Source organism: Lissotriton helveticus, chromosome 5_1 (genome assembly GCF_964261635.1).
Source record: "Lissotriton helveticus chromosome 5_1, aLisHel1.1, whole genome shotgun sequence".
Lineage (NCBI taxonomy): Eukaryota > Metazoa > Chordata > Amphibia > Caudata > Salamandridae > Lissotriton > Lissotriton helveticus.
Genome location: NC_136065.1, coordinates 666,943,724 through 666,962,943, shown reverse-complemented (window position 1 = coordinate 666,962,943; position 19,220 = coordinate 666,943,724). Strand labels below are relative to the sequence as shown.

General features: G+C 44.3%; 1 protein-coding gene across 1 annotated transcript in view; it reads left to right on the top strand.

Moving 5' to 3' along the window:
• ADAMTS14 (ADAM metallopeptidase with thrombospondin type 1 motif 14) overlaps positions 1-19,220 on the top strand; it is a 602,768-nt gene that overhangs the window by 97,315 nt on the left and 486,233 nt on the right. The window contains exon 3 of the mRNA XM_078640432.1: positions 11,417-11,573. Within this exon, the coding sequence (XP_078496558.1) occupies positions 11,417-11,573 (157 nt within the window). The remainder of the gene's footprint in view (positions 1-11,416; positions 11,574-19,220) is intronic.

The following is a 19,220-nucleotide window of genomic DNA, read 5'->3' as shown; positions in this document are numbered from 1 at the left end:
TTTAATTTTTTATATCTATTAAAAAAGTGGGTAAATCATTTGTTTAGCTTTTAGCTGGCCTCTTTCCGGAGATATTGTATCAGTATTTAATATTGTTTCTCAGTGTTCCTATATGGGCTCCCCTGCCTTCCTTCAGTGAATAGAGCTATTGGGGGATAGTCACTGTAAGGGGTTTCTATCTTTACAGTGCTACTTGTCTTACTTTTAAATAGTATACACCTTGCCTTGTGGGCTATAAAGAATTCATTGGAGTCACTTACGAATATTTAAAAGGGAGGCCTATGCCTGGCAAAAAGGCTTATTTTGATAGGCCACAGTGCATGTTTTGCACCGTTACAGTCAGGCTACAGTGGTAGGCCTGAAGCCATGTTTGCACTGCCGTTACAGTGGATGGCACAATAGGTGCTGCAGCACATTTTGTCCCGTATATTAGAGAATTGCAAGCAAATTAAATATACCAGTTAAGAGTATCTCAGTGAGACCATGTTTGAAGGGAAAGCACAGGGACTTTACCACTGGTTATCAGGATAAAAGTGAACAGAGTTGTAAATCAAGGTAAAATATAGAGACCAGCAAAAGGTGAAAAATCTGGGTGAACCTTTCCAACAGTGCTAAGCCATCCTAAATCTGGGCCCACATATGTTAAGTACAACTAATTATCTACTTTTAGGCACTAATTTAGACACAGTTTATTCTCTGCTTACATTGCACACAGAACATAATATTATAATACTGTATTTTTCTCAAATGGACGCATCTCAAAAACCCACTGCTTCTGCTGGTCCCGTAAAGTTTTCATATTATGAGGGACTTATGCTATATCTATGTGTCATTTTAAAGCCACTACTGTAACTTTGCAAATTTCTAGATTTAACACTGAACAAATTTGTGATTTAGAGCCTGATTACGATGCCGGTTGGACAAGATTCCGACCAGCACAGTAGCGGAAGCAGGAATGCCAGACTAGAAGTTGGCGGTCCCGTTGCCCTATAACAATGCAACCCCCTTCACGGCGGTCGCAATGTGTATATTTTGCATTGCAACGTGTGCTATGGGCTGCAGCACATGCCGCAATACAAATTATACACATTTAAAACATTCAGGTACTCTGTGGCAGGCACCATGCGGTGCCTGCCACATGGTGCAGAGATGTTTAGGGGGGCACAATAGGTGCCCCCCAGGCCCCATAGGGGAGGGCCAGGGGGAAAGCTAGGGGCCCCAAGTCAGTTTTTGCCTGCCTTTTCATGGCTGGTGAACCGCCATGAAAGGGCATGTGGAAAGGGACATCCTAATCCCTACGGCGGCGGCTGAGCACGCACTGCCGTCTTTGCAGGGAATAAGAGTCCGACCACCACCCTGATGGAGTCCTTGATTCTGTCGGACGTGGCGGTCTCTTCCGCCGACAGCAGAGTTCCGACCGCCTGCATCCTAATGCCGTGGCAGATCCAAAGGGCTGGATGGTGGTAGGACCTCCACCGACAGCCTCACGGTGGCAGTCCCACCACCATCATAATCAGGCCCTTTGTTTCTTTGCTTATTTGATTGAGCTAACAGTGACCTCATCTCAACTAATCAAATCGGCAGTACGCACAACTGGATTGATTCAGGATTGTTTTGCAAACCTTAAGATGTAATAAAAAAGTCACTGGCTACCCTACTCGTATTCCATTTCGTGTCTTCTGCAAAAGCAGTAAAAAAGAACTCAGACTATCTATTTTTCTCAAATTACTGTGCTGTAATTACTATAATACAGATGGTGCATACACAAAAAGTGATAATGCCTTACACTCACGCCAACATCCCTCACAGCTCTCTTAGCACTAACATGACACAGTCACAAAAAAGTTTTATGCTATCTGTTTATTAAATTATTCAGCTCTCTGTTTAGCATCTTAGTTATAACCTCTGGAATGAAAGTATAAAACTGTAGCTTAACTTTTCAGGAAAAAAACTGTGCATATAATGCATTTGGTTTCTGGTGGTCATTACACCATTCTTTATCACCACCTGAGTAAAATAAAGGGGTTTAGTCAAAAAAATTAAGTTACTTTATATTGGTTTCACAGCAAGTGGAGACGAGGGCCTCAAGAAACATAGCAGCTCATCATATTCCCAGACAGTTGATATCCTCAAACTTTCTAGGGCACAGGGCCGGACTGGCCATAGCGGGTACCGGGCAATCCCCTGGTGCCCCGCTCGGGTGGGGGCCGGTTTTGGGCCGCCGGGGGTCGTTTTTGTTACAGGGCCGATTTTGCAGCATAGCTGCAAAATCGTCCCTGTTCCAAAATCGGCCGAAAACCGGCCCCGGCAAAGAGCTTGGCGGCACCTCTAACCCCCCCCCCCCCGAGTGGGGGGGGGCAGCCGAGCACTTTGCCGGGGCATGCTTGTCTGATATTCATGGTAACTTTCCCTCTAATGCAATTGCATATTAGCCATACTTATAATGCAATCCTCTTCTTTAAAAGAGATACTACAAGCCTCTTAAGCTAATGTATAAATAAAAATGTTATATACAGGTGACTCAGAATTTTCCAAACTACATAATTTGTGAGGAATAATGAAATAATATATGCTTGCTTTTGTTTGGGGCGGAAAATCTAGCAACTTTCCAAAATTGTCGCTTGTCACAACCTCATTACATTAGGCTCTGCATAGTCACGCATAATAGGTGATTACACGCATTGCTCTTCCAAGCCTGCTGTCAAAAGCTCCTTAAAAGCTATGCTCTCCGATGGAACCAAAAATGTGGGCCTGATTCACAAAGGTGAACTTACAATTGTGTGTGTTGACGGTTATTTTGGATTTCACAAAACTGCATTTTAATTGTATGTTTATGAGTGCGGGACTCCACAGTCGGGATGGAGAACTCAGCATATAAAAAGATAGACATGTCGTTGTCTCCACACCCGTGCTTAGTTTGTAAATGAAAGAGTGCCGGTGCCTGAAGCTCTGCTTTGAAAAATGTGGTCAGTGCAATTAAATGTGCGCTCACAAAATACCAAAGCTGCATTGTCCATGCCTCTTTAATCCACTAATAGACTTCCTTACTCTTTAGGTCACTCCTGCAGGTTTCTACTTCTCCTTTGTAACACTTTTTCCGTCTTTCTCTTTCTCCGTCTTTCCGCTTTTTTGATTTTTCCTCTATAAACGTCTGATGCAGAAAATAAAGTGCCGGTCCCCGAAAATAGGTGCTTCTAAACAAATGCATACTTACACAAAAGTGTATGTTTACCTTTGTGAATCAGGCCTTTAATGTATAATTGGAAAGTGGCAAATCAACCCCTAACACCAGAACAAGAGCCAGACATCAAAGGAATACGTGTTTTTCCATTCTGAAGTACAAATCACCCAGATTTCATAGTTTACTTCTATTCCTCCCCAAGCAATCTTACCCTAAGAAAAGACCACATCCACCAGCAATGGCCTGTGTGTCCATCACCAAACGACACCTTCACATATGCTAGGCAAAGTCATCAAAGCCATCTACATAGAAGAATAGCTTGTCAACCCCTTTGGCTGATATCCTGTAGCTCTCTACCCTCAAACAACCCTATAATGATGCAGTAATGCAGTTCTTCACTCTCTTCACTCCAACCCCTCTCAAATGCTCCCACAGTGCCACCCAAAATGTCCATCTGCATGTGCTAACTTCTCCTTCCATCTCCCAAACCTACCTCATGTTCTGCAGTAACCCTCAAATTCCAGATTGGTCAACACAGTGCCACAAACACATTACTTTAGTCTCTGATATATTTAAACAAAATGTCAAGTGACACTCTAAAGTGCGTTTACATTACCCGCAAATATTGCACATGCTACCCGAAAACCACTGTGATTTCGCCCCACCTATAAAAAAAGGAATCCTTGCTTCATTGTCCAAACAGGCTATCCCTCAATTCACCCTTAATGTTGCACCTAATGATCACGAGTGGAAGCTTGGTAAAGCGGGGAACGCCTGTAAAGATTACAACCTAGTTATATTACAGACACTCCGGGTTTGGCATTTCGATTGGTCACAGGAGTGGTCATGTGGTGCAGTCTGGGTGGTTATTAATACAGATTTAGTTCTAAGATTGTGTCAGTCTTGACCCTACACATGAAAATACAGTAATTCTACCTAAATTCTCTGCTAATCAACCTCATACCATGCTTGTGGCGTTGCTAGACCTATGGCAACCGTGGCATCCCCTGCATCTGCCGCCCTGCGGCTGTGTGTAAGAGAAGGGGGGCTCCTGGCACATTCCTCTGCGGCCGCCTCATGATTGCCACAATTAAGAGCTGGGGTAGACTGCCCACCCTTGCTACCCCACTGTACCACGACCAAACTAAGAGAAGTTATCACTTTAGTTCATCAGACGTGATTGCCAGCAGTAATGTAAAAAAAGGTTTTGTCAATATGGAATACCTTTACTACATAACAGCCATAAGTGCAATGCACCTGGTACTCAATGTAATAATATTAGTAATACATCTTCCCAACTTGCAAGCTTTATCACTAAAATATCAGCTTAAAATATATTTTGGAAATTAGACCATTTTTCTCCAAACATTAGTCTGTGAGATCTGACAATGCATAGATTTGCGCATCAAATATATATTTTTTCAATATTAGTATACATATAATAATTGAACTAAGTAAAAGCATCATACTTAGTAGGCTTGGCTGCACACAGGAGATCTACTCATAAGTGGCGGAAGAGCTAGCAGAAGCTTGTGAGCTACTTTTGGAGAAGACTGCTCTAGTCCCTGATGTGACCCTCGATTTCCGCTTCCTGAGCCTAAGTTCCAAGGCATCACTCTTTTTTTTGTTTATTAAATTGGTTTATTGAATTATCATTTTTATGGAATTTCATGACAGTGTAGCATACTCAACATTCACTACATTACTTGTATTTCATGAAACATAAGTTCTTAGCATATATGTCCAAAATGTATACTGCAGACCTAGGACATATGTTTGTGACTTGTCCAAGGCTGAATCTATTTTGGACAGAGGAAACTTCTGTGCTCACAACTATGATTGGCCATGATGTCCGGATCGCCGAGAAGGAAATCATTTTAGGGGTCATACGAGATATGAGCAGTTATATGAGATCATTTATTTCTATTGTCATAGCATGTGCTCGTTTATGTATTGCTCGAGTATGGATTCAAAACACGAGTCCAAGCATTATTGAATTTTGGGTCCTACTTAGACAAATACATGAAATGGAATCAGCAGTAGCCAAAGTTAGAGGCATGCGATCGTGGTTTAAATTTAAAAGGTGTGGTCCAGTCTTCAATGGAACTGATAATCTATTTTGGGTTTTCTTTTTTTTCTTTCCCTCTTTCTTTGACCACCTTGTTTTTTCTTAGAAATAATATGTAATTAGCCTTGTTGATGCCGTCCTTTTCTGGTATATTTATGTTAATTATAGTAAGTCTTGATTGATGATATTTTCTTATTTCTTTCATCTCTTGGAATATGTATGTCCAACTCTTTGTTATGAGATGTTTATCTTTTTTTTGCATCTTTTTTTGTTATAATGAATTATACTTATGGCTAAGAAAAAAAAAGCAAATAGCAAACACCTAAAGGATATAACCATCTGAGTATCAGTATAAACCAGCCCCAGGGATGAAGTGTTATACAAAAACAATGGTTCTGTTGGGAGATAAGTCAATTTCTTAGTAAAACTCAATTGTAGGCAGTACTATCAATGTATTTCACAATATTATTTTAGAAATACTTTTTACAAACAGAAAGGAATTCGTTTTTGGGAAGGAAAAGGGAAAAAGGAACACACACACCAAGTTTTTGATTTTCCCAAGCAATTTTCTTATTTTTGAAAATCAGACATTGATTTATCATTAGTAAAAGTAGAAATGGGTTGTCCAGAACATAATTAGAATAAGTATATTAATAACAGATACGTGCTCAGGTGGACGAGACGGTGTTGACTTGTTTGGTCATGGAGAGTGTAGAGTCGAGGATGAACCCTAGGTTGCGTGCATGGTCAGTGGGTTTCGGTGCTGCTCCCAGTGCGGGCGGCCCCCAGGCGTCGTCCCACGCGGAGGGAGTGGAGCCGAGGATGAGGACTTCCGTCTTGTCTGAGTTCAGCTTAAGGCAGCTGATCTTCATCCACTCGGCGACGGCTTTCATTCCTTCGTGAAGGTTGGTTTTGGCGGTGAGGGGGTCCTTGGTGAGGGAGAGGATCAGCTGGGTGTCGTCGGCGTAGGAGATGATGTTGAGGTTGTGCAGTCGGGCGACGTGAGCGAGTGGTGCCATGTAGAATGTCACGCTGAGGAATGATCCTTGGGGTACGCCGCAGATGATCTCAGTGGCTTTGGATCGGAAAGGGGGAGGCGGACGCTCTGGGTTCTGCCGGAGAGGAAGGAGGTGTGCCAGTCCAGTGCTTTGTCTCGGATGCCAGCGTTGTGGAGGCGTGTGCATAGGGTGCGGTGGCACACAGTGTCAAAGGCGGCTGACAGGTCCAGGAGGGCCATGGTTTTGCCGTTGTCCACTAGGATCCTGATGTCATCAGTGGCAGCGATGAGGGCAGCTTCAGTGCTGTGGTTGCTGTGGAACCCGGACTGGGATGGATCCAGGATGCTGTTCTCCTCGAGGTAGCGGGTCAGCTGCCTGTTGACGGTCTTCCCGATGACCTTCACTGGGTACGGGAGCAGGGAGATGGGTCGGATGTTCTTAAGGTCCTTGGGATCCGCCTTGGGTTTATTGAGTAAGGCGTTGATTTCGGCGTGCTTCCATCTTTCCTGGAAGGTCGCAGTCTCAAAGGAGATGTTGATGGCTTTGCCGAGATGGGGTGCGATGGTGGAGCTGGCTTTGTTGAAGATGTCGTGTGGGCATGGATCTGACGGAAAGCCGGAGTTGATGGTTTTCATTATTTTGATGGTGTTGTCGTCATTTATGTTGGTCCAGGTGAGCAGGGGATTGGTGAGGGTGGTGGCTGCGAGGTCGGAGGTCTCTGTGATTCTCAGGGCGGTCAGGGTGTTGAAGCTGTCTTGGATGTCTTCGATCTTGCGATGGATAAAGGTGGCGAGGGCGTCGCATAGGTGTTTTGAAGGTGGGATGTCGATGGTGTTGGAGCTGGGGTTGGAGAGCTCCTTCACAATGTTGAAGAGCTCTTTGCTGTTATGTGTGTTGTTGTCTAGGTGGTCTTTGAAGGAGGTCCTTTTGGCGGATCTGATGAGGTGATGGTGTCTGCGGATGGCCTTCCTGTGGGCTGCGCAGCTGTCTGGTGTTTGTTTGCGGTGCCATTTCTTCTCTTTTTTCCAGCAGGTTTGCTTGGATGCTTGGAGGTCCATGGTGAACCAACTGGCTTTCTTGTTGGTGTGTCTGTTGGATGGTTTCTTGAGCAGAGTGAAGGTGTTGGCGCAGTCGTCCATCCACTGTCTAAGGTTGCGGGCAGGGTTGTCGGGGTTGGTGGGGTTGACTTCAGGCAAGGGTGGTGTTTAGCTGGTCTTCGGTGACTTTGCTCCAGCATTGGTGAGGGATCTGTTGAGTGTGGTGGTGCGTGGTGCATTTACGGATGGTGAAGTGGATGCACCAATGGTCGGTCCAGTGGAGATCGGTGGTGTGGCTATGGGAGACGTGGGAGCTTGCGGAGAAGTTGGGGTCAAGCGTGTGGCCGGCAGAGTGGGTTGGTGTTGTGATGAGCTGTCTGAGTCCAAGGTTGGCGAGGCTGTCAATCAAGGTGGTGGAGTGGGTGTCGTTGTTGTTCTCAAGGTGGAAGTTCAGGTCCCCGAGGAGGATGTAGTCTGTGGAGGCTTGCGTTCTGATGAAGTCGGCGATGGCGTCGCTGAACAGTGGCTGTGGTCTGGGGGGGTCTGTAGATGAGTGTTACTCTGAGGGTGGTGTTGGGATCAGTGTGGACCTGGTAGTGTAGGTGTTCGGCGGTGTTGAGGGCGTCATCAGTGCTGGTCGAGACTCTGAGGGTGTTCCTGTGGACGATGGCGATTCCTCCTCCAGTTCCGTTGGTGCAGTCCCTGTGGGTGATCTTGTAGCCATCAGGGATGGCTATGGTGATGTCGGGTGCCGAAGAGGGGATCAACCAGGTCTCTATCAGGAAGGCGACATCTGGGGAGGTGGAGTCGAGGAGGTCCCAGAGTTCGATGGAGTGTTTCCTGGCGGAGCAGGTGTTAAGTAGAATGCATCTGAGGTGGTTGCGTCCTTTCTCGGTGGGTGGTTTGGTGGCTCGGAGGCTGGTGAAGCTGCAGCTCCGGCAGGAGAAGGGTCCTTAGGTTCGCTTCGGGTGGCCAGGAAACAGGTGTTTGATCGTCCGGTGTTGAGTGCTTGGAGGGTGCTGACATCATAGCGGAGACGGGCGTCTTGGCGTTTGCGGGGTCAGGGGTTCTGGTGCTGGGCACTGTCCAGGCGCGGACAGGTGCAGATGGGCTTGGCTTAGTCGCGCCTTTGGTGCACCAGCGGCGTGGCCGCGCCATACATACAAATTTATCCAGTGTTAAATCATGCAGATTGTTGCAATGGCCACTAATATGTGCAAGTGTGTGTAGGCCGCTTAGTTGTCAGTGATATCAAGTAGTGTGACCAGTGTAGTAGACGGTGTAAGAGGAAAGCTATTGATGGTGGACTACATTTGGAAAACGTTTGACCAATAGTGCTGTAGGACGTGTAAAGTCCAAAGTATATGCATCAAATTGCTATTCGTGGCACAGTATATCCTACTACTTAAACCCACTTTCTTGAGTTTAGCTGGTGCCTGGCACCAGTTATGGCAGTCTGCCCTCCCACACACATTTGTCTTACAGGAACTACAAGGAGGAGCAATATTCCTCATGTCAGGGAGTCATTTGACAGTTGAGTTTGGCAGAAAATGCGGGTTTTCACATCCCACGGGCTCTGAGACAAGCATAGGAATTGAATGTTATACATTCACATTCTCACACCTCTGTCCTCCGGCTACGCCATGGGTGATAGGAATGGGACAAGAAGGACCATTACCCAGTCTCTCTGTAATACAATCCGTCAGCTGCCTGTTGCACCAATATTTAGATATGAGTATTTGAAACTCATAACACAGATCGTAAAATGATTCAAGGGAGCTATTTCAGGACACATCAATTCTTCTAAGAAAACTACTCAAAACCATTCTCACGAGTAAAACGCTGTCCTATCAATCTGAATATCTGCCTTACACCACAAAGGTGCGCCGACGTGAGTTTGCGTTAACCTACACATACCCCACTTTTAATTAGCAGCAATCCAAGCTCATAATGTGGCCTGTAGAGTGAGGTGTACATTTTTACCTGGCAGTGTTTTCAGAAGGCAAAGAAGACCCTGCCACTCAACTTTGTCAGAAAACTATTTTCTGTTTCCCCATAAGACTAGGGAGAATGGAAGTTAGTAGGCAGAAATACCTGTTGTAAGACTTAGTGTGCTAGTGACAGAGTCCCATGTTGGGCGTTCTCAAGCCTTCCAATGTATTGACAGCGAATAGATTAGCAGGTTTATGTTGAGGTTTCCTTCCTGCTCAACAAAAGCTTTAATGGATCTGACTCGTGCCCTTATGACTGAGTTGGAAGTGGGTAATGGCAACTAAAGATAGCTATATAGGGTGCCGCCGCAATCTTAACCACTTGAACCCTGCCTCAGATAAACTGATGGAAGGTTGACAGCCTAATTAAATCATTTCTGATGTTAAAGGTCCAAAAAGTGTCCTCCCAGTGAGATTTCCCAACACGTGTGGCCGCGGATGGCCGCTACTGCTCGTGTTGAGAAACCTCCCGTTTGCGTTGAGGAAGCTGCCGCTCGAGTAGAACATCTACTCGAGCGCCAGAAAGGAGCAGCACCCTTTGGTGCTGCGGGTGGTGCCCTTTGTGCTGATTTTACAGCACGGGACAACACATTGTGCTAAAAATCACGCACTCTGCTGCCTGCGGGCCTATGTGCAGCGTAGTTTTTTGGTAATGTCGTGGAGTTCCGCATAGCAGAACTCCACCCATGCTTCACAAAAACAGCAAAAGTACTTGTGCTACCAGCTCAGGCATGAGAAAGCCTTCTTCAGATGATTAAAGCATCCTTGTTCATCCAAGCACCATGTAGTAAAAGTTTACCATTATAGATCATTTTTATTTTCTCCTACATTTCAGGGTATGGATCTTTGGTCCTTTTGGCAATCTATTCAGAGTAGCATCTTGTTGCCCGTCTTTGTATGATGTGTCCATTCATTTCAAGACCTTATCCATACCATATTTTTTGATAATCCACATAAAATACATGGGCAAACAATTCATCTAAAAATTTTTTTTTTTTCAAAGCAATGGTTATCGTGAAAATTTGTGTCTGTTCGGACCCTTCTGTACCTAACCTGGACACCGATTTAGTAACCCATAATCTCATATAATTCGCCAGGCAACATGCTAATTCATGAAAGAATAGTGGGGCATATTTACAAGGGGATTGTACCACTGGAACATCACTGTTACTGACATTCTGGTGGCTTAATGCTCTGCACCGAATTTACAAAGTGGCATTAAGCCACTTTTTGTGGCTTAACGCTGCTTTGTTAATATGGTAACCTTTCACGGAGGTATTTGTTTGAAAGGGGCATGCAAACGGTGTTGCTGTGGGCATTCCACCACAACACTTATTGCTTTTTGATGCTGCCCCAGATTTACAAGGATCTGTAAATCTGAGGCGGCACCAGAAACTAACACCATGCAATAGCAGGTATTAGAATGGCAAAATTAGGAGAAATACTTAACCCCTTGGCCGCGTTGGTAATTCCGCCGCAGCGCTGGGGGGAAGGGGGGCTGCACGGCGCCGCCATGCTCGTGACGGAACCACTCCGTCACGAGCCACGGGCGCGCTGTGCTTGTAACGGAGTGGTTCCGTCACGGCCCGCCCGCTCAATAAAACTGCCGCGCAGGCGCGGAATTCCTGCAGCACGGGCGGGGCGGCCGCGCCGTGACGGAACCACTCTGTCACCAGCACAGCGCGTCCGTGGCTCGTGACGGAGTGGTTCCGTCACGAGCACGGAAGGGGTTAAATTTCTCTTTGTTTTTGTTTTTCTATGTGTGCTGCATTTTGCAGCACACATAGAAAGAGCAAAACGCCAGTAATGATTGTTTATATGCAGGAAGGAACACCTTCCTGCACATAAACAATCATTCACTTCCCTGCAACACAGGCCCCCATGTACTTTGGTGCAAGGGTGACTGTGTTTGCGCTAAGCAGCTATTTTTTAGTGCCAATGCTAGGGAAAACACAGGGGTGCACCGTACTGTTGTAAATAAGGCGCATCCCTGCATTTTGAAAACGGAGTGTGGTGCTGTGAAATTTTCCGCACTCCGCCAGTTCCTTGTAAATATGCCCCACTGTTTCATGTTTTCACATTTATGATGAGAGTGGAACTTAGGTAAAATGTTGTTTTTCTGTTTCTTTTGTTGATTGTAGGCTGGCCTGATTCGCACAGACACCAGTGAGTTTTTCATCGAGCCTCTGGAGAAGGCACAGAAAGTGAAGGAAAAGAATGGGAGAGAACACGTGATCTACAGGAGATCTGCCACGAGGAAAGAGCAAGAGGCAACACATGAGCATGAGGGCAATGAAGGTACTCAAACCGCAACAACAGCAATGCTGTAAATATGGTTCCTATTGACAAGCCTTTAGTAAGCACTTAATAATTATTCAATTGAGGTTGCTGACTAACAATTGATCAAATTTGTCCAAGTTAAAGCAATATATTGAGTAATAGATGTTGTAAATTATGTTAATTCCAAACTTGGCTGGGAGACGTCGTTGCTGAACAATTTAGCACAGTGGCTGCAATGTTTTCACACTTATGTCACTTGTTCAAATACAACACAGGATTATCATTTGGCAGCTGGTCATCTCTTGTGGGAAATGGCTGATGATCTAAATCCATGTCCTGGTTCAGCTGTCCACTTCATTAACAACATAAGAACTGACACTAATTGTTGGTAATCTCTGCATGAATGTCAATGACTGAACATTGTTTCAGATATATTGGCTTGGATATGAAAAGATGTGTGAGGTCATTGTCAAGGTCACATGTCATGTCACATGAGATGCCACCAATGATATTTGTGATGTCGGCTGTGATGTCATGTGTGATGTCATGAGAAGACAATTAAAGACCAGTTATTGTTGCATTTCTAACCATAACTTCCTATTTTTTACAAGTTGGCCCTAATGCCCCCTCTACTGTAGATTTTAAGGAAATGTCTAAGGGCCTCATTACGAGTTTCTGCGGTCCTGGAGAGGGCGGCACGCCACCTCTTCGCTTGCTTCAAGACCGTCGGAACTCACTGTTGCCTGTCCGCCATATCACAAGTCATTTTGATCCCCTTTGAAATGCTGTCTCTTATATCAATGCAAAAACAACAGTTGATGGACAAAATGCAGAACAATGTCATACATTCACCCCAGTACAGAGATTTGGGCCTAACTTCATTGTTTTTTTGCTCACCATGCCATTCCACTATGAACCCAGCCATATGCAAATCAGTCTTGACCCTGTGCCTCATGGGAACACTCCAGCCCGAACTGCCAAGCCAGGTTTTCCCTGGACTGGAAACAAGCATCCTAGGACCGGTTTCGAGGTTTCACCCCTCTTCAGCCAGGATAGCTTGATTCCAGTGGCATGGAGAGCATGGGACCGACGTCTGGGCATACCCCTCCCATCGGGGTGACAAATGAAACAACAAAGGTTGATGGACAGAATGCAGAACAATGTCATACATCCACCCCAGTACAGAGATCTGGGTCTAAATTCATCACTTTTTTGCTCACCATGCCATTCCAGTTTGAACCCAGCCATATGCAAATCAGTCTTGACCCTGTGCCTTATGGGAACAGTCCAGCCTGAACTGCAAAACCAGGTCATCCTGGAACCAAGCATCCTAGGACCAATTTCGGGGTTTCACCCCTCTTCAGCCAGGATAGCTTGATTCCAGTGGCATGGAGAGCACGGGACCCACGTCTGGGCATACCCGTCCCACTCGGGGTGACGAATACAAAAACAACAGTTGATGGACAGAATGCAGAACAATGTCATACATTCATCCCAGTGCAGAGATCTGGGCCTAAATCCATCGTTTTTTTGCTCAGCATGCCAGGACCTGGCCTGGCAGTTCGGTCTGGACTGTTCCCACGGGGAACAGGGTCAAGACTAATTTGCATATGGCTGGGTCCAAACTGAGGACCTGGCCTGGCAGTTCAGTCTGGACTGTTCCCATGGCGTACAGGGTCAAGACTGATTTGCATATGGCTGGGTCCAAACTGGGATGGCGTAGTGGGCAAAAGAACGATGGATTTAACCCAGATCTTTTGACTGGGGGAGAATGTTTGCATTGTCAGCATTCTGTCCATCATTTGTTTGCTGTAACACTTTTTGCACTAAGCGGGATGGGTATGCCCAGACATGGGTCCCTTCCTCACTGTGCCACTGGATTCAAGCTAGCCTGGCTGAAGAAGGGTGACATACCCTGAAACTGGTCCCAGGATGCTTGTTTCCGGTCCAGGGAGGACCTGGCCTGGCAGTTCGGTCTGGACTGTTCCAATGGGACACAGGGTCAAGACTGATTGGCATATTGCTGGGTCCAAACTGGGGTGGCGTTGTGTGCAAAAGAAGGATGGATTTAACCCAGATCTTTTGACTGGGGGAGAATGTTTGCATTGTCAGCATTCCGTCCATCATTAGTTTGCTGTAACACTTTTTGCCCTAAGTCGGATGCGTATGCCCAGACGTGGGTCCCTTGCTCACTGTGCCACTGGATTCAAGCTAGCCTGGCTGAAGAAGGGTGACATACTCTGAAACCGGTCCCAGGATGCGTTTTTCCAGTCCAGGGAGGACCTGGCCTGGCAGTTCGGTCTGGACTGTTCCCATGGGGCACAGGGTCAAGACTGATTTGCATATGGCTGGGTCCAAACTGGGGTGGCGTAGTGGGCAAAAGAACAATGGATTTAACCCAGATCTTTTGACTGGGGGAGAATGTTTGCATTGTCAGCATTCTGTCCATCATTTGTTTGCTGTAACACTTTTCACCCTAAGTGGGATGGGTATGCCCTGACGTGGGTCCTCTCTCACTGTGCCACTGGATTCAAGCTAGCCTGGCTGAAGAAGGGTGACATACCCTGAAACCGGTCCCAGGATGCTTGTTTCCGGTCCAGGGAGGACCTGGCTTGGCAGTTCGGTCTGGACTGTTCCCATGGGACACAGGGTCAAGACTGATTTGCATCTAGTAAATCCATACCTCACTATATGCATTTACCTTTCAGTATTTTGAACTCTCGATAATCTGTATGCGATATTCTTGTACCACAATATTCTGGGGATCGATACAAAATGAAGTACAATCTTATAGTGTGGAATACTCAGGGCATGATCAACATCACACAATCATTAACAGTAAACAATTTCCAGTTGCTCTCTGTATTGAATGTGATGGGAATCTCAATCATTCTTAACAGGTGGACTTGCTGTCAATTAAAACGTTTTAAAGGGGAGGCCAAATACACAATGATCTCATCCCTGGGGCTGCTGTTACAAATGGAAAGCAAAATGCATCAAAGTGCTCAGAGCACCGCCTGGAGCACTGGAGTAAGGTCCCAAATGGTCAAGACTGTAAAAAAAACTGGCCACGCCTGCTTTGAGAGCACATCAACAGCTCTTTCATGGCTAAGTAAAGATATACACATGGAGCAAAAATTTGGCAAAATAGTGTTGCAGGCAAGTTATTTTAAGCATATTGATTGAGGGAGTCGCTTCAGGCTGGTGGAGGGGGTGAACCAGGGACACTTCAAAACGTTCAGCCTATTTTTCATGTTCATGAGCAAGTTAAACAGAGTTCAGTGTTGCTGCTGGCCTCACAGATTACATCATTCCCCTTTAAACTACCGTGTATTGGCAAATACAGAAATTCTTTCGAGCCTCGCTGGTATGGGTGAGCTCAGTGTTATCCAGAATAAGACTATGACATAGTCCATGCCTGCGGCACCCGCATAAAGAGATTAACCTTAATAATTCACAGCGTGCCCTCATCGTAGTCCAGCCAAACATCACTCCTTCCATCAGAGTCATGTCAGCAGCTGATGAGAAAGAACTCGAGCGGGACGTCATGGTACTGCGTCAGCCATATCAAAGCGAGGCTTGAATTCAGAGCTGCCTTCGTGCTAAACAGAGGAAACAGAAGCAAGGAAAAAGCATTCAATCACCTTATTGAACAATATGACAGGCAAAATTGAGTTATGGCGACACCACAGGCTATGAGGTTTTGTTATTCTGATAACTGTGATATATAACAAATCTGCAAGCAATTTGGCTTTCAGCTAAAATTCCTTGTAAACATTTCATGCAGATCAGTCAAGGGAATAGATACTCAGTTATTTGGGAGTGTTCTAAAAGTAATAGTTTGCAACTAAATTACACCATATTTGCCATATAGGCAGATTTATGCACTTTTTATAATTTAGTGTAAATATTTTCTATATATTGAGATAGTTACAATATAAGTTACATTGTCAGTGGCAAGTTTACAAGTTATAGTTGCTTCATTTAACTATAACTGGTGAATTTCTGTGTTTTTGCCCCTAACTATAGCATGACTTTAACCTTTGTGTTCTTACTGAATTTCTAAGGTTTTAAAAAAACTTAAAAAAAACTTTTTAAATGCAAAGTAAGGTATTAGCATGCCTAACTATAACTTCACTTCAAGCTTTGTTTTTTTCAGTGAATGTATAGGGTTTTTTACCATGCAGTAAGATTTAAATACCATATCCAGCTAGCCAACAACACCCTTGCAGTGCACAACCTATCAAAGTGCTTAATTTGTCATTTTTTCCCTCAGTACTCCCCCCGGCAATACCACGTTGCTAGATGTCTATACATTTTTAAGCTTAATTTCTCTCGGACAGCTGAATGGGATTTAAACTAAATTTCTGGGTAACGATCTAGCATAAGGTCAAATTTGGTGTATTTCCACTCAACGTTTTGGCTGTAGCATTGTCTAAATTTCCTATGGAAAATTGATTAGTAAAATGAGTTTTGTGACCCTCCCATTTTCTCGGCCCCCACTTAATGGATAACCCCCAAACTCTACAGGAGAGAATTGAGGTGGCTAAACCTTGATTGTGGAAAGTTTTGTGAAGATTCGCCAAATGGCACCAAAGTTATAAGCAAAACAAAAAATCAATTACTTTTGGAAACACAATCCTAACTATGTTCAATTGAAATAGCTTTATTGTGGCTTTCAGGGCCTTAAAAGTGCAAGTCAATCCAATAATGAGTAGTAAATAAATAGGAAAAAACAATTCAATACAGTAAAATCTGCCGTAACGCAGGTGAATAATCGTACCACAACTTTACAAAAATAGATTGTCAACTTGAGCAAGCAAGATAAATGCTAAAATAATAATAAAAAGTTGTTGCACTGAGATTAAATACAGATAAAATCAAATTAGTAACCCACAGAAAATTAGGCAAGGGGTAGCGTCTTTCTACGTGGTGTCCACATGGCCACAAGGAACCTGGCTAAAGGTATAGCAAGCTATAACCTGAAATCAAACCTCATACATACAGAGTGCAACTAGGTGACTGTGCTGGTGAAGATGCCTACAAGTGGGAGCTAGCAAATATCTGCAGGGGTGGGCATAAGCAGGGCAAGCAAAAAAAACATGTGCGAAACACTTTTAGCTAAGAGAAGAGCATTCAGGACATGTATTGGTGGCCCCAACAGTCCAACTCTTAGTGAAAGCTCTCAGCGGTGGAGGTCCTGCTCTAAATTGGAAGTATAACTTTCTATCGATAGGGACAGTCACTTGATCCCGATATGGCTCGTAGCCTCTCAGAGGCTTAAAATCACAAAATTCTCTGGCCTGTTTGAGTAGCTAAGCTCTTCTTTGGTTGTTTTTCTCTGTCACAGACCAATAAAGCTTCTGCAGGAGATTTTTATGGTTGAAAACAAGTAGTGTCAGCATGGTTCCAGAGATCAGGGGCCCCAATACCGTAGCGCAACTCTTTGATGTTCAAGAGCCAGGGTATTTTAGGAAGGTGACCTGCTTGCATGACATACTAGTGAACTAAGGCCTAGCGAGCAAGTTCTTGGATAGACCACAGCCACCTCCAGTATAGCAAGGGACAAATCTTTGCTTTACCGACAAGACTCCTTACACCCAATTCCAGAAGGAGCAGTACCAAGAGGGTACTAGGAGGGAGAAGTGCAAGGTTACGAAATAAAAAAAAATTGGTGCTTGTAAGTATGTTGGTGTTTGAGAACCCCTATAGCTAGGCCCCATTTAAAGCTGACCTAACCATAATTACACAGTGGCAACTACCACTGTGTAATATATCTATATCTCTCTTGCTTTCTATATATTTGCTGAAGAAACCAAAGTATAAACAGGTTATAGTTAGAAATTGTAACTATGTCTTATTTTTTACAGAAACTCACTGAAAATTACAAAGGCTAAAGTAACCTTATAGTTAGGTGAAAGTTTTTTTTAAAGGAGGCTGCCCTTTTTTTTCTGTGACTGCAGGAGAAACCTAATATATATTTTTTATTTTGACCCCCCCCCCACACACACACACACACAAGGGCTAGTGGGGCAGAGTAACCATACCATGTCCCTTGATATTATTTTTTTGAAACATTTTCAGGACAGGGGAATAAGTCCCCGAGTCCTGTAATGGCCCCTGCAACTTAATCTTCATGTTGCAGCCAGCCAATAAGAGCGCTTGCGGACCCTGACTTCCACAGGAGCAAGATGGCCGAAGGGAACAAAAGCTCTCTAGGTCAATCAGAATGCTCTATTATTTTAAGATCTGGTCGTGGGATTCTCGCCAGACTCCCTCGAACCCAAATGGCCAGATATACAAATATGTTTGTAAGTAAATTTCTCCAGAATCACTGAACAGATTTACACAAAAAGCATGCTTTTTGAGCCAGCATCTAGTTGTGTGCCATTCCATGCAACAATTTTGACTGTAGTATTGTTAAAAAAGAACCATGGAAATCACCCAGAAACTTTCATGAACGTCATTTAAGGCTACTTAGGGGTCACAGTGCGACCTCTAACTTGCTCCCTGCTACTCCTGGCAATTCCATTGAGACCCCTGGCCTAACTTTTGCCTCCTCTGAGGTCAGGTGTTGCAAAGGAGGTGCCAGGATAGCAGGGAGCAAGATAGAGGTCGCAGCATCGACCCCTAACTAGCCTCAAATTACCTCCATGAAAACTTTCCAGGAAGGAGCAAAGCAAAAAATTATCATTTATGTGAAAATGTTCATGTGTGAAGATTCGTCAAATGGTGCCAAAGCTCTTTTATATATATTTATATACAACATTCAGACCTAAAATACACAACGTTAATTAACAAGAGTTTTAAAAAAAATATGGTATGGTCTTATAAGCAATCCTAACCATACTTTTTTTTAAACTTAAAGTGTGTTTTTTAAATGTTTGTGTGTGTACTTACTTATTTTATTGGTGATTGCCATAAGAAATTTATGGTTCAGCTGAACTTTCCATTAAGGGATTTTTCAATGTGCCTACAATTGTGCCTATCATGGGTGGATCTGCACCAAAACTGCCATCCACTCAGCATAGTCCTGCAAATCCAGTGTGCCAAATTTCACAGAAAATCAAAGGGGAGTGGAGCCACCATAACATCTTTCCTAACTAGGAATTCCTTAGGAAACCCTCACCGACTAGAATTCACTAGTGACATGCTTTATAATTGGGTCTACACTTAAGACACCTAGCATGTTTGAGTGGGTTTAATCTCCATGGGGAGGAAGAACTTCTATGTGATATTGTCAGTGAGATCTGTATAGCGTATGTAAAATTGCCTCAAATATCCACATGTGATTTATTCAGTTTATGGGTACTTGGGTAATATTAAAAACAAAAGGGGAGGCAAATTGGGGGCATGCAAATAGTCCCCTATATTTCCAAACAAGAACAGTTTACATGTTTTAACCTCCTAGTCCCAGGCAGGGTATTGTGACTTTCCTCTGGAGCTCTCTATGGCAGATACCTGTCATTCTAAGTATTGAGACAGTATTCTACACTCAGTGTGTCAGTAGGCACTATTTGTGATATAGTAATGTAAATTGAGGTAGGTAAAGTGAGTCCAATAACTTGTGCAAGTCACTGTCTTCCTTATTGTATGGGTACATTCGCCCAGTACCTATAAGGACGAATAAAAGCACGTAAAATAGAATATTGAAGAAAGACAACG